Genomic DNA, 14546 nt, shown 5'->3' on the forward strand with positions numbered 1-14546 from the left:
GAGGACACTGTGTCCTCTCCCCACTGCTCTCCAGGCCCCACCTTCCTGCCCCCAGGGGCCTCTGCCCTTGAGTGCTTGGTTAGAACTCCTGGCCTGAAAGGGCGAGCGAGGTGAATTCATTAACCTCTCTGATGGCCTGAGGACCTTTTCAGTCCCCTCTTCCCTCTCTCCTACCTGGTTCATGGTCCCCTTCTCTACCTGCTGGGCCCTCACAGGTCCTGAAGGCTTTGCGGGTTCGAAACCCAGCCCTCTCCTCCCCCTCTGAGGCCCCTTCCCACTGTCCAGCTTCATATTTACATTGATTCCACTTCATTCTCCCAATATTCCCATTTCAAAAGGAAGATGGAGAGGTGGAAATCTTTTTCTGAGGTTATATCGCTGGTGAGTGACGGAGCCTGGATGAGAAGCCAGGCCTGTTGTTACCACTTCCTCTCCCACACACTCACGTTTTTCTGGAGAGATCAGCCTCTCTGGGTCCCGTATTGCTGTTAGGCCCAGGGCTGGAACCAGCAATACCTTAGTCTCCCCTGAGCTGACAGGAGGTGCCTCAGCCCACGTGTGTGGCAGGGACCCCTGACCCATAGTGGGGCAAGTCCAGGCCAGGCTCCAGGGACTGGAGCACAGGTTCCTCTGTGGACACAGCCCCTGACTCTCCCTGGGGGCTGTCGTTAAGCCCTGGGTCCGGGAGGAACCTTGTGGATGTCAGAGCTCCATCATGTCAGTGAGGAGAGTGGCTGTAGGTTCCTGAGACCTGGGACAGCAGGCACAATGCAATCCTGGGCACCCTAAACAGGGCCCTCAGCCCAGAGGAATGGGCATCCCACATGGCCTGGGCCCAGGCAGATTCAGCTGGGCCTCACTTGACTTAAGTCCGGTCTGAAAGGAGAGAAGCTTCTGTCCAATCAGGCAAGAGGAGACCTTCAAGACAGCCAGGGTGATCTGAGCCCCCACCCCAGGGCAGCTCCACAGGGGGCAATTAGCAAGGCCAGGGGATGGTTGGTCATCATCCCTGTGAGTTGAGGGTCGCTACCTGACTGGTTTTATTGAGAATGTTGTCAAACATCCTAGGATGCACGGCAGAGTCCCCCACAGCATAGCACTGCCCAGCCCAGTATGTCCACACGGCCAGGATCGGGAGCCCTGACGTCCTCTGGGTCTGGCCAAGAGCAGTATCCAAGATCCCAGCCTCTGAGGAGGCAGTACTACAGCTCTACGCAAAGCACTTGGCCAGCAGTTGGTGGCCTGTCGGCTCCCTGTTCTGCCTGACCAGCTGTGTGGCATTGAACAAGTTACTGAGCCGCTCTGAGTTCACTTTTCCCATCCTACGAAAATGAACAAGTTACTGAACCCCTCTGAGTTCACTTTTCCCATCCTATGAAAATAGAAATTACAAGACATACCTTTAGACGAAAGGCAAAGTTTGCAATTGCCTCTAGAAACAGGGCTGTCCTGTGCTTTAATCAGCAGCATTCCCCAGGCCAGGAATGCCACAGGGCGCAGACAATTATCAAACCAGGCTCCAGGGTCCTGTAAGGTGAAGGCTATCGCAGTTGGGAGGAGAGGGAGGTGCATGAAGTGTGTGGAACTGGGGAGAGCCTAGGCAGAAATCAGGCAGGCTGGGTTTACACAGCGCCTCTGAGCTCTTGCTGTGTGTCACGGCACAGTATTCTGTCCCTCTGGGGACAGAGCTTCTTTATCCATTAAATAAGGGAGGTCAATGGAGATCTCCAAGGACTGTTGTGTGTGGAAGTCATTGCTGATCCTGACTTAACCCACTTCCTTAGTAACCCTGGGCAAGTTCTTTATGCTTCCTGTGCCCCAGTTTCCTCTTTTCTAAAATGGGGGCTGGACGCCATGGCTCATGCCTCTAATTCCAGCATTTTGGGAGGCCAAGTAGGGAGGATCACTTGAGGTCAGGAGTTTGAGACCAGCCTGGGCAACATGACGAAACCCTGTCTCCACTAAAATACAAAAAATAAGCTTGGCATGGTGTGCACACCTAAAATCCCCACTACTCGGGAGACGGAGGCAGGAGAAATGCTTGAACACGGGAGGCGGAAGTTTCAGTGAGCCGAGATCATGCCACTACACTCCAGCCTGGGTGATAGAGCCAGACTCTGCCTCCAAAAAAATTAAATAATATGAAATAAAACAAAATGGGGCTGTGGCACTTGCACCTCAAGGTCATTACAGAGTTAAGTGGAGCTGCAGAGAGCAAGGACTCAAGACCCAGCTGGCCAAACTGAGGGATGCTGGCTTTTCCTGTTTGCTGACCTTGGGCATGAGCCTAACGTCTCTGGGCTTTGGTTTCCTCATCTGTGAAAGGAGGATAGTAGCATTACCACCTCACAGGATTGTTACAAGAAAGCAATGATTTAACACACGTGTGTGCTTAGGACAGTTCTTGTCATATGCTGAGTACCTTATACATGCTTGCTATCTTTCTGATTCTTTCAGTGATGATGATGTAGGAAAGTGCTTGCAACAGGCTGGGTGCATGGTGGATGTTTAATAATTCATGGTTGCATTCACACGATGTCAGTCCCTGGTCATTGGGAGTCATCCTGTGTCCTGACTTGGGGCCTGGCCCTCTGTCTCTGTCTTGCAGGACAATGCCATTCTCTGTCTCACAGAGCGTCCTCCTGCTGGCAGGCCTGTGCTACCTGGTCCTCAGCTCCCTGGCTGAGGATCCCCAGGAAGATGCTGCCCAAAAGACAGATACATCCCATCATGATCAAGGGGACTGGGAGGACCCTGCTTGCCGGAAGATCTCCTATAATATCATCGATCTCGCCTTTGATTTGTACAAAGAGCTGGCTGATCTATCACAAGCCAGCAATATCTTAGTCGCCCCAACGAGCGTGGCTATGGCCTTTGTAATGCTCTCCCTGGGGACTAAGGCTGACACTCGCACGGAGATCCTGGAAGGCCTGAATTTCAATCTCACGGAGATGCCTGAGGCCAAGATCCATGAATGCTTCCAGCAAGTTCTCCAAGCCAGGCCAGACACCCGGCTCCAGCTGACCACCAGCAGTAACCTGTTTGTCAACAAGAGTGTGAAGCTAGTGGACACGTTTTTGGAGGATATCAAGAAACTGTACCACTCAGAAGCCTCCTCCATCAACTTCAGGGACACCGAGGAGGCCAAGGAGCAGATCAACAATTATGTGGAGAAGAGAACTGGAAGAAAAATAGTGGATTTGGTCAAACATCTGAAAAAAAACACAAGTCTTGCCCTGGTGGATTACATTTCCTTTCACGGTAAGGTGGCACCACCTGCCTGAGCCCGTTCCACTGAAATAATCCAAACATATTCTCAAACTACTAGTTCTTAAGCTTTTCTAGACAATGTACTATGAGATATGGCAGGACATTTAACATGAATTCTGCAATTTTCCAAACACAACAGTAAAATACTTTCCATGATCAAATAAGATTGAAGAATGATGAGGTCAAGACAGTCAAACCATCATCTTCCCTACAGACCTTGTCAGAGCCTTTATTGTCCTAATACTTATTAGAAATCCCTAACAGGTAGGGGCAGAATATGAAATGCTTCCCACATGCTAAAGCCAGAAAAATGTGGCACATGTTTAAAGGGATAGTTTCATGGAATATACTTTAGATGGCTCTAGTGTCCCAGAAGCAGCATCAGCTTTGTGTTCTAAAATATTGCGGTTCAAATCCTGTCTCTACCACTTACTAGCTTTTGATAAAGGACAATGCATTCTACCTCTTTGAGGTGCTAATTTCCCATCTTAGCATGGACAAAATAGCATCCTTGCTGTCAGGTTGTTTTAAGGATTAAACGAGTGACAAAGACCGTGGGGACAGTGTGTGGCATACAGCAGGTGATAGACTCTTCTGTATCTCAGGCTGCCTTCCTACCCCTGAAGGGTTAAAATGTCCGGGTCCTGGGGGCCCCAGGGCATTCTAAGCCAGCTCCACTGTTCCAGGAAAACAGCACAGGAGAGGGGAGGTGGGAGGCAGGGCCAGGGGCTGCTTCCTCCACTCTGAGGCTCCCTTGCTCTTGAGGCAAAGGAGGGCAGGGGAGAGCAGCCAGGCTGCAGTCAGCACACCTAAGGTCCTGGCTCTGCTGTGGCCTTAGGGCAGGCCCCGGTCCCTCTCCAGCCCCAGTCTCCTCCTTCTGTCCAATGAGAAAGCTGGGATCGGGGTCCCTGAGGTGCCTGCCCACTTGGCATGCCTCAATGGTAAAGCTTTCTTGGTATGGCAGAGGGGAGGCTGCCTAGGCATCTGCATTTCCCCTGCTGCTCCAGGGAAAGGCCTCAGGAGTAGTAAGCAGAATGCTGTCCTCGTATGAGGGAACCAGCCCTCTGCATGGGACAGGAAGCCTCCAGCCAGAGGTGGCAAGGCATAAGGAGTTCCGGTGTTGCTCATTAACTTTCATTAACCATTCCCAAGCCGCTGTAGAATAAACAGAGTCAAATATAAATGCTGCTTCTGTGGTGCCAGGATTTTGCCAATTAGTTCAAGTATATAGAAACTCTGGATTCTTCTTTATCTTCAGGTGATTCTCACAAAAGCTCTCCAGCAGCCAGATAGTTTCATTTGAATCCCATTTTACCGAGGATGAAGGTGAAGCAGAGGGAAGGGTCTCGTCAAAGGGGCTCAGGGTTCCTTTCATTCACACACTTCCGCCCTTTTATCGCATACCTGGGTGATGCCCACCTTCCTTTTCTTCCCAGGCAAATGGAAAGATAAATCCAAGGCTGAGCGCATTACGATAGAGGGCTTCCATGTGGATGATAAGACCATCATCAAAGTGCCTATGATAAACCACCTGGGCAGATTTGAGATCCACCGGGACAAGGAGTTATCCAGCTGGGTGCTGGCACAGCACTATGTGGGGAACGCCACTGCCTTCTTCATCCTGCCCGACCCAAAGAAGATGTGGCACTTGGAAGATAAACTGACCTACAGCCACCTTGAAAATATCCAGAGAGCCTTTGACATAAGGTGATTTCCAGTTCAGGGGCTGAGCTCAGACCTTTGCGCCATGTCAGGAGTGAGGCCCCTCAGGACTGGCCAGAGGGCTGGGGAGGGTGGACCCCACATCCCTGGGTCACAGCTACTGCAGCCAACAGAGGCCACCACTGAGTTCAGGTAGCGCCATCCATGGCCCATGAGGAGGACAGTACCCCGGGGTGAGGAGGTAAAGGTCTCGTCCCTGGGGACTTCCCACTCCAGCGTGGACACTGTCCCTTCCCAATATCCAGTGCCCAGGGCAGGGACAGCAGCACCGCCACACGTTCTGGCAGAACCAAGAAGGAACAGATGGGCTTTCTGGCAAAGGCAGCAGGGGAGTGTGGAGTTCAAGGGTAGAATGTCCCTGTGGGGTTGGGGGAAGAGCCTGTGTGGCTAGGCCCAGAAAAGCAAGGGTCGGAATTGGAACAGCCAGGGCATGTTAGCAGAAGGCTTGAGTTTCTCTGTCACTTTATCGGTGCTGTTAGATTGGGTGCCCTGTAGTAAATGATACTTGAGCATAAGCCACACATTAGTGTATCTGTGCATTCATAATTATGCCCATGCCCTCCTGATCTACTTTATTTTTATTTTTACACCGTAAAACCAAGATGAAAATAGAAAAGGTCTCAGGTTCATTATAAGTATGGAAGCTGGAATTTCTCTGTCCCATGCAAACGCCTCCTAAGGTCCCTGCTCCAGGGGTTGAGAAAGAACAAGGAGGCTGAGAAGGTAACTGATCAGAGCCCAGAGCCAGGCTGCCCGCTCACACCAGACCCTGCCCGGGGCGGCTCTGTCTCCCCATGGAAAACAAGAGGGGAGCACTCAGCCTGGTGTGGTCAGTCTTCTCTCATACCTTGAATGGGTGTCACTGGGTACTGCTGCCAGCCCCATGTTCCCCTGGGTGTAAGGCCCTGGGGATGTTCCAGGCTGGGGGCCAGGTGACCCAACACTACAGGATGAGACACACTCCAGGACACCTAGAATCTGCCTGGAGGGCTTCTCAACAGAGGTGGCATTTCAAGCTGCCTTAACAAGATGGTTAGTTTGATACTAACATTCTTTGATTCTGGGTATAGAGGAGCTCAAAGGAAAACAAACCAAGGTCAACTTCTGATTGCTTTATTTTATTTTTTTTAACTTTTCTTTTAGGTTCAGGGGTCCATGTGCAGGTTTGTTATATAGGTAAACCCTGGGGGTTTGTTGTGTAGATTAATTCATCACCCAGGTACTACGTATAGTACCAAATACTTATTTTCTCTGATCCTCTCCCTCTGACTTCTGATCTTGATATGGGTAAGGACACGGCACTAAGTGGTAGAAACAGTCAGGAAAGAAAGCCCTGGTACTGTGGTAGGTTCCAGAAGAACAGGAGAAATGTTGCTCCGTGCCTTGATTCTCTTTCTTGCATGGCAGGTCTATCAGTCTACATTTTCCCAAACTGTCCATTTCTGGGACCTACGAACTCAAGAGAGTCCTCAGGAATCTGGGCATCATCAAGATCTTCAGCGACGAGGCTGACCTCTCTGGAGTCAGTCAGGAGGCACCCCTGAAGCTCTCCAAGGTAAGGTCACCCAGAAGACTGTGTCGTCCCCTAGTGTCGGCTGGCAGATTGTGTGGCAGTCACAGTTCCATCCTGAGGCTGAAGAAGGGGCTAAAAGACACACATGAAGACCCAGGCTGAGCTCCTGAGGATGCCCGAGATTCACTGAGACGGGCCACGGTCAGACAGTGGAGCTGGGGAGGTGCCTCCTGTGCAGCTGGCACTTTCAGGGCCTCGCCCGCTATTGTGTCACTGACCCTTTGCCCAGGACCTTCTAGTTCTGGGCCTTAATTTATCCATATTGATACAAAAAAGCTCAGGCTCATTTTGAAAGCCTTTCTGGCCCCCTCATCTGTGAGATTTGAAGTTTTTGGTGCATCACCAAGCCTGAATCAATGAGTGATTTGAGCTAAAGATGACACTAATTTAGGAAAACTAAAGGTGACCAAAGAGCAACTGCAGTTCTGTGAATGGCTGCATTATTTCGGGGTCTGGGCACCGTGAAGATCACTGTCAGAGTCCACGTCCCCAAGGAGCTTAAAACCGGGTACTAGAAAGGAGAGAGCCCTGGAGGCAGATGTGCAGCTGGGAGTTGTGGGTGCATCCTGAGCAGGGGAGAGGCACTTGTAGGGAAGACGGACAGCGGGGAGCCAGCCCCATCACCCAGAGCCTTGATGGGGAGCAAGGCCTGTGTGACAGGGAGGGAGAGGACATGCAGGGTCAGGGCCACCTGAGTGGAGAAAGGCTGGAGTGAGTGCCTCACCTCCCAGGATACAGCTGTCCACATGGGCCTTGCTCCAGGCCTGGGCTGGGGCAAAGCTCAGCCTCGGAACGTATCTCTGCTTCTCTCCGCTCCAGGCTATGCATGTGGCTGTACTGACGGTTGATGAGAAAGGGACCGAAGCCACCGAAGTCCTCCATTTGGAAGAGAAGGCCTGGTCTAAGTATCAGACAATCATGTTCAACCGGCCCTTCCTGGTCATCATCAAGGATGACATCACCAACTTTCTGCTCTTCATTGGAAAAGTGGTGAATCCCACCCAAAAATAACTGCCTGTCACTCCTCAGCCCCTCCCCTCCATCCCTGGCCTCCTCCCTGGATGACATTAAAGAAAGGCTGACCTGCCCCCTGCCTGCGTGTGACTGCAAACCCCTCCCCTGTTGTTTCGGAGTCTCCCTTTGTGCGCTGAGGCCATGTGTGGACTCCAGGTCACAGTGCTGTCTCCGGGCCCCCTCAACTGTGTTCATGGAGCACCTGGCTGGGCAGGCACGTGCTGGGCCAGGATGGAGTGACTGAATCCTCAGTTTAAGGGCCTGGACCTGGGAGCTTATGGAAGAGCAAGGGGCTACCAGGAGTGGCCGCCAAGTGTGGGTCACCCGGAGAGAGCTGGGCCTGGGCCTGAGTGCTAGGAGAACGCTGTGGCACTGTGTGACCCAGAGAAGCCACATTGCTGAGCCTCCTGTTCTCACAGGCAGCATGAGGAGAGAACGCCCCCACCCTGTGAATTCCAAGCAGGCTGTCAGAGGCGACGGGGGGCCACTGCCACACCTTCCCTCCCCGCCAGGCCCTAACCCAGAGGTCGGGGAAGCCAGATGTGCAGCCTTTGGTGGCCTCCGTGTGGCCCAGAGTGAGAGGGGCTCCACCGTGTGTGTGTTTGTGTGTGTCTGTGTGTGTGTGTGGCTGCATGGGTGTATCTGTGTGTGTGTGTGTGTCTCTGTGTGGGTATGTCTGTGTCTATGTGCGTGTCTCTGTGTGTGTCTGTGTGTCTGTGTCTCTGTGTGTGGCTGTGCGTCTCTCTGTGTGTGCATCTGTGTGTCTGTGTGTATGTGTGTGGTTGCATGGGTATGTCTGTGTGTGTGTGTGTGTGTCTCTGTGTGTGCGTGACCATGTGTGTCTGTGTGTCAGTGTCTGTGAGTGTGTGTGTGTCTGTGTGTCTAGGTATTTCTGTCTTTGTGTGTGTCTGCATATGGCTGTGGATATGCATGTGTGTGTCTGTGCATTTGTGTGTTCGTGTGTCCCTGAGTCAATGTGAGTCTAAGTCTGTGTGTCTGTGTGTCTGTGTGTCTGAGTCTACGCGTGTTAGGGTCCCTAGGTGTTCCTGTGTGCTTGCATGTGGTTGTGAGTGAGGCTGTGTGCGTGATGTTTCTGTTTGTGTGAGTGTGTGTCTGAGTCTAGATGTGTCTGTGTGTCTAGGTGTTTCTATCTAGACTGAAGATGTGTCTGCGGCTGTGAGTGCGTCTGTGTGTGTGTGTGTTTCTGTGATTGTGTGTCTCTGAGTCGGTGTGTGTCTGTGACTGTGTGTGTTACATGAAACAGACGCAGATGTAGTGAGAATGAGGGGGTCTAACTCACTTTCTTCTGAAACAAGGACCCCTCACTGGGGTGGAGAGAATGAGTCCTTCCCAGTCACACCCAGGAGACTTTGGGTGGCGCTTGGCAGCTGGTGTCACCACCCTAAGTGCCCAGACAAATGGACTAGGAAGGCCAAGTAACACAAATTCCAGCTCCTGGTGAGAGATTCCCAGGCCAGGGTCTTGGTAGACACAAGCCTGGTGACTTCAGGCAGCTGGCAATTACTGGGCATCTTCCAAGGGTCAGGCACAGTTCTAGGCCCCTAGCATGTACGAATTCCTTGACTCCTCTCCTCACTTCTCAGAGGGCGGGTCAAGGAGAGAGGAACCTGGATCTTGCATGGCCATGGGGCTTCCTTCCACCCACACTCCCACATGGCTGCACAGCACAGGCTGGTTCTGCTGGACTGAGCCCATCCAGGGAAGAACAGCGAGACCCTCGGGTGAGATCGGACTCACTGGAGACAAACAACAGGGCAGGAGCTGGAGGAGCCCCAGGCTGATTTCCGGGACAGAGGGTTCCTGGACACAGGTACTGAACATTCCCACACCCCCCGAGCCTGGCCCATGAGCACAAGAAGCCCTGAGAGTGCGTGGGGGTGGCCTGTGTGCAAGGCAGCGCAGCGAGCCTCTCTGCGGAACCCACAGGCTGCGCTGGGTGAGGAGTTCTCTCTCAGCCTCCTCTGGAGCTGACACTGGGAGAGAGCACGGTGAGCCTCCCTGCCTGAATTATTGTCTGCACTTCACACAGGAGGAAACTGAGGCACACAGAGTTTTAGCTCCTCTTGGCCAGAGCGAGGATCTGAACCCAGACGTTGAACCTTGGTGATCCTGAGGGGCAGAGTGAGTTGGGGGATGGAATTGCATCTCTCACAAAGTGCCCAGCACAGGGTGGGCCCCTACAGAGGGTAAGAGCTGGGGGGCAGGGCTCAGTTGGGTGTGATTTTCCCCTTCTCCTGCCCTCCCCGGGCTGGGACTCCCTACCCCTGTAGTGTCCTGGTGTTCACCTATGTCTCCACCTGCAGAGCCAGGAAGGACTCAGCCTTGGGGATGCCGCCCAGCTCTGCAACAGGCCCCACTGCCTCAGGCTTCTTCTTTCTTATGCAACTCCTTCGAAACTCCAGCCTGAGAAACCCCAGAGTCCAAGACCTTGGTGGACTCCATGCCCCCAACCCTGAGGGTCTCAGGAGGAAAGAGTGTCCTTTTAGCTCTGGCCCCTCAGAGCTTGTTACTCAGATTCCAGAGGACACTATGTCTTCTCCCCACGGCTCTCTGGGCCCCACCCTTCCGTCCCAAGGGGACTCTACCTTTGATCTCTTGTTTAGAACGCCTGGCCTGAAAGGAGATATGTATTCATTAACTCCTGGGATGACCCGGTGATCTTTTCCATCACCTTCTCCCTCTCTCTTATCTGGGTTCATGGCCCCATCCTTTACCTACTGGGGCCCTCACTGTTTCCCTGGCATGTATCTCTAACTCTACAGCTCATCTGATATAAAAGGTAGTTATTTCCTAGGAGGAAATTTAAGAGATAGAGAGAGCTAGCAATGACAAAGGAGAGACCTTTCCGGAGGTGGGTCAGAACACTTAATTGAGTGTTTAGAGTTTTTTAGGAGAGATTAAATAAAGAGGACATGAGTAACAAAAGGGTAAATTGGGGAGGCCACACAATGAGGAGAAAGCTTTGGGATCTGTATTTTTGTGGACCACAATGAGGTCGGGGTTAAGGGATAAAGTCCAGGGTAAATAACGGTGTTGAGACTTCTGGGTATATCAAATATTAAAACAAATATCAATGTTCTGGAAGAAAGTATGAGGTGATTTATTTTCTTAATTTTTTTAAATGGATAAGGCCTTTCTAAAGAAGGCAGAAAACCCAAAAATCATAAAGCAAGTACTGATAATATTTACCCTTATAAAATGCAAACTGTATGCCAAAAATGCCTTTCAATTCACTCAGAAAAATATAACAATTATAAATATATGTTCACTCAACATCAGCACTCTGAAGTATATGAAGCAACATTGACCCAATAGAAGGAAGAAATAGACAGCAACACAATAATAGTAGGAGAATTCCCACTTTCAATTACCAATAGAACAACCAGACAGAAGATCATAAGGAAACAGAAAACTTGAACAACACTGTAGACTAACTGGACCTAATAAACATACAGAACACTCTATCCCAAAACAGCAGAAGACACATTCTTCTGAAGTGCTCATGGAACATTCTGCAGGATACACCATATATTAGGCCACAAAACAAATCTTTGTATGTTTTAAAAGATTTAAATCATACAGAATATTTTTTTCTGATTAAAACGAAATGAAACTAGGAATGAATAACAGAAGTAAAACTGGAAAATCCACAAATATATGGAAATTAAACAACCGACTCTTAAATAATCAATTGTTAAAGATATCACAAGGAAAATTAGAAACTATCTTGAGACAAATGAAAAAGGAAACACAACATAACAAAATGTCATGTGCAAAAATGCAGTGCTAAGAGGGAAATTTGTAGCTGAAAATATTTACGTTAAAAAATAATGATCTCAAACCAATACCTAACTACAGCTTTAGGAACTAGAAAGAAAAGAGAACAGACTAAACCTAAAGCTGGCAGAGGGAAGGAAACTACAGATTAGAGCATAGATCTGCAAAACAGGTGATACAAAAATAATGGAGAACATCAACAATAGAAAAATAATAGCGAAAATCAACAGAATGAAGAGTTGGTTCTTTGAAAAGAACAACAATATTGACAAGTCTTTTGTTAGATTGACTAAGAGAAAAATGAAGACTAAAATAATTAAACTCAGAAATGAAAAAGTGGACATTACAAGGGTTTTTTGCAGGAATAAAAAGGATTATACGCCAGGCATAGTGGCTCACACCTGTAATCCCAGCACTTTGGGAGGCTGAGGTGGGTAGATCACTAGGTCAGGAGTTCAAGACCAGCCTGGCCAAGATGGTGAAACCCCATCTCCACTAAAAATACAAAAATTAGCATACCTGTGATCCCAGCTACTCCAGAGGATGAGGTAGGGGATTGCTTGAACCCGGGAGGCAGAGGTTGCAGTGAACCGAGATCATGCCACTGCACCTTAGCCTGGGTGACAGAGCAAGACTCTCTCTCTCAAAAAAAAAGGATTATAAGAGAATACTATGAACAACTGTTCACCGAAAATTGGATAATCTAGACAAAATACATAAATTTCTGGAAACACACAACTTACTAAGACTGAATCACAAGAAACAGACAATCTGAATAGATGTATGACTAGTAAGAAGATTGGACCAGTAATCAAAAACATCCAACAAAGAAAAGCCCAGGGCCGGATGGCTTCACCGCTGAATTCTAACAAACATTTAAGAAATAACTCAAACCAATCCTACACTAACTCTTCCAAAAAGCTGAAGAGGAGGGAACACTTTCTAACTCATTCTATGAGGCCAGAATTACTCTGAAACCAAAGCCAGACAAAACATTTCGAGAAAGAAAACTATAAACCGATGTTGCTTATGAACATTAATGCAAAAAATAAATCCTGAAAAAAATACGGAATTTTACAACACATTGTGAAAGTAGTCAGAATCAAAATGGAGTTACATGTGTTACAAAAAAAAAAAAAGGATCCTGAAAAATGGAACCAGGGAAGGTGTTCAAGGGAGGGTCCTCATACACGAATGCCTGATAAAAACCATCAAAAAAGACTGCAAAAACCATAACGTTGCACAAAGGTTGTCACAATCTTACACCAAAAAGTAATTCTGTGAGTATTATCTGCCCAGCAACTGCCTGTCCAACTTTAGACTGACACCTTTGTTACTGATCCTCATAGCCAAGGATAGTTATCTCAAAACATTTATGTAATCCTCCATATTTTTCCTTTAAAAATCCTTGTCTTCCTTTCCCTTTCTGAATATGCTCATAGCTTATGATTGTATTCCCATTGCAATGCCCATTCCTGAATACACACCACTTTCTTTTGGAGGTCTCCATCTTTGTGTGTTATATAGGTTGGCATAACTGGAGTCAGCAGTGGGACCTGAAGCAAGATCACCTTCAGTAGGCATCTGCGATTCTTGAGACTGGTGTTCAGTACTCACTCGAGCCCTCTGAACTCTGGTCTAAGGACTCACCAGGAGTCGCAGACTGGGAGTCGCAGACTGGTGGGTCTTCTCTCAGGCAAAGCCTCCATTTTTGTAGAAGCTCTTCGACTTTACTTGAGATCTGATTCCAGTAAGGCCATCTTAAATAAAGAACCTTATATTCCTCCCAGGATGATTAGAGACTTTTTGACATTTCTGACAAGCCTTTTCTGGTACAAAGACATTCATCTCTATGGTGAGTATACTCTTCTGGTTTCTGTAGAACTTACATTCTGTGAGGCATGTCTTTTTGTGAATTCACTTTTGGTTAATTCTGCTTGCCTGATTTAAGATTTTGTTTCATCTGCACACCTGGCTTAAAATTTGTGGGCAATCTGATTTTGGTCTCATTTTGGTTTGGTTATGCACATAGATAAATAATTTAGATCTTTTACTTTTTTCCCGCCTTGCTTGTTTCTGAACATCTTCCAAGAGCAAAAATTAACATTCTAAATGGTAAGCATGAGACAGCAAATTAAAAGTCATTAAGGCAATTGCCACCATCTAAAACAAACTCCTGACATTACCTGGCAGGATTTATAGGACTTTCTTTGCTCTTGAGAGAGTAAAAGTAAATCAAATCTAATTCTCAAGTATGAAGGCATACCGGCTTTTCTGGGATTCTGGCTGGCTTCACAGTTTTTTCTAGTGGACATTTAAAAATCAATGGTCATCACAGGGATTATTCAAACTCCCCAGGCTCTTAACCTTTCTTTCTCTTTTTTTCTTCCTCCTTTCTGTTTACTCTGAATCTATTGACGTTTTCACTTGTATTAAAATAATCTACTGTTGCTAATTTCAAAAGCAGTTTAGAAGTTTTTCTTCCTCATCTTTTCAGCCAATAAAAAAAAAAAAAGACAGCCTTCAAATTACAACAGCTCCAAGGCGACCAACAACCTAGCCTTATATAGATAACAGTTATCTCTTTTGGAAATGTAAGTTTAGGTTTGCCTGACTAACAATCACTTAGAGTGATGCAACAGTTAATAAAAAGATTGATAGTCTAAAAAGGAAAGAATGAGATGCATGTTTATAAAAGTTAGATCAACCAGGTGAAAACCTTGAGCTCAGAGATATAATATGTGGTATCTCTGTCTGGCATGAAATTTTTGCTTTGTCTGCTAGGCATGAGCCTGAAAAATCTAAGCAGAAAACCTTTTGTATACCCTCTATAAAACACTTCCCTGCCCATATTGATTAATCAAGTAAACCAGGCTGGCAAACAAAAAAGTAAATTTGTTTCTGAAACTCAAGTCCACTTAAACATTTTGTTTTTCTTATTCAATTCAGCCAGTTCCAGATAAAATGTAAACATTTAAATATTTAATTTCTAAACTCATTTGAAACTGAAAAAAAGAGAATTAAAAGAGGTGTTTTTAAAATATCAAACTGCTATAAAAGCTGCTTTACCCAAAATGTTAGTTCACAGCCAAAGATTTGTCATAAATCTTTTTATTGGGCAAATATAACTTAGCCATATGAACAGGTTCCATTTGGTCAAAAATTTAAT

At 47.8% G+C, this 14546-nt stretch overlaps 1 protein-coding gene across 1 annotated transcript; it reads left to right on the forward strand.

Moving 5' to 3' along the window:
* The first annotated feature begins 2608 nt into the window (after positions 1-2608).
* On the forward strand, positions 2609-7652 carry LOC117071480 (putative alpha-1-antitrypsin-related protein). Its single transcript, XM_033191473.1, has 4 exons — positions 2609-3261; positions 4707-4977; positions 6400-6547; positions 7385-7652. Exons 1-4 carry the CDS (start codon positions 2613-2615, stop codon positions 7574-7576), a joined length of 1260 nt encoding a protein of 419 aa, XP_033047364.1. The 5' UTR covers positions 2609-2612; the 3' UTR covers positions 7577-7652.
* The last annotated feature ends 6894 nt before the right edge of the window (positions 7653-14546 follow it).

The sequence above is a fragment of the Trachypithecus francoisi genome, unplaced genomic scaffold, assembly GCF_009764315.1.
Source record: "Trachypithecus francoisi isolate TF-2019V2 unplaced genomic scaffold, Tfra_2.0 Lachesis_group3, whole genome shotgun sequence".
Taxonomy (NCBI): domain Eukaryota; kingdom Metazoa; phylum Chordata; class Mammalia; order Primates; family Cercopithecidae; genus Trachypithecus; species Trachypithecus francoisi.

What these genes read in the sequence shown, in the direction of transcription:
- LOC117071480 (XM_033191473.1), top strand. Translation starts at nt 2,613, where the DNA reads ATGCCATTCTCTGTCTCACAGAGCGTCCTCCTGCTGGCAGGCCTGTGC. An exon ending in GGATTACATTTCCTTTCACG is followed by an intron (nt 3,262 to 4,706) that starts GTAAGGTGGCAC and finishes TTTTCTTCCCAG; the next exon opens with GCAAATGGAAAGATAAATCC. An exon ending in CAGAGAGCCTTTGACATAAG is followed by an intron (nt 4,978 to 6,399) that starts GTGATTTCCAGT and finishes CTTGCATGGCAG; the next exon opens with GTCTATCAGTCTACATTTTC.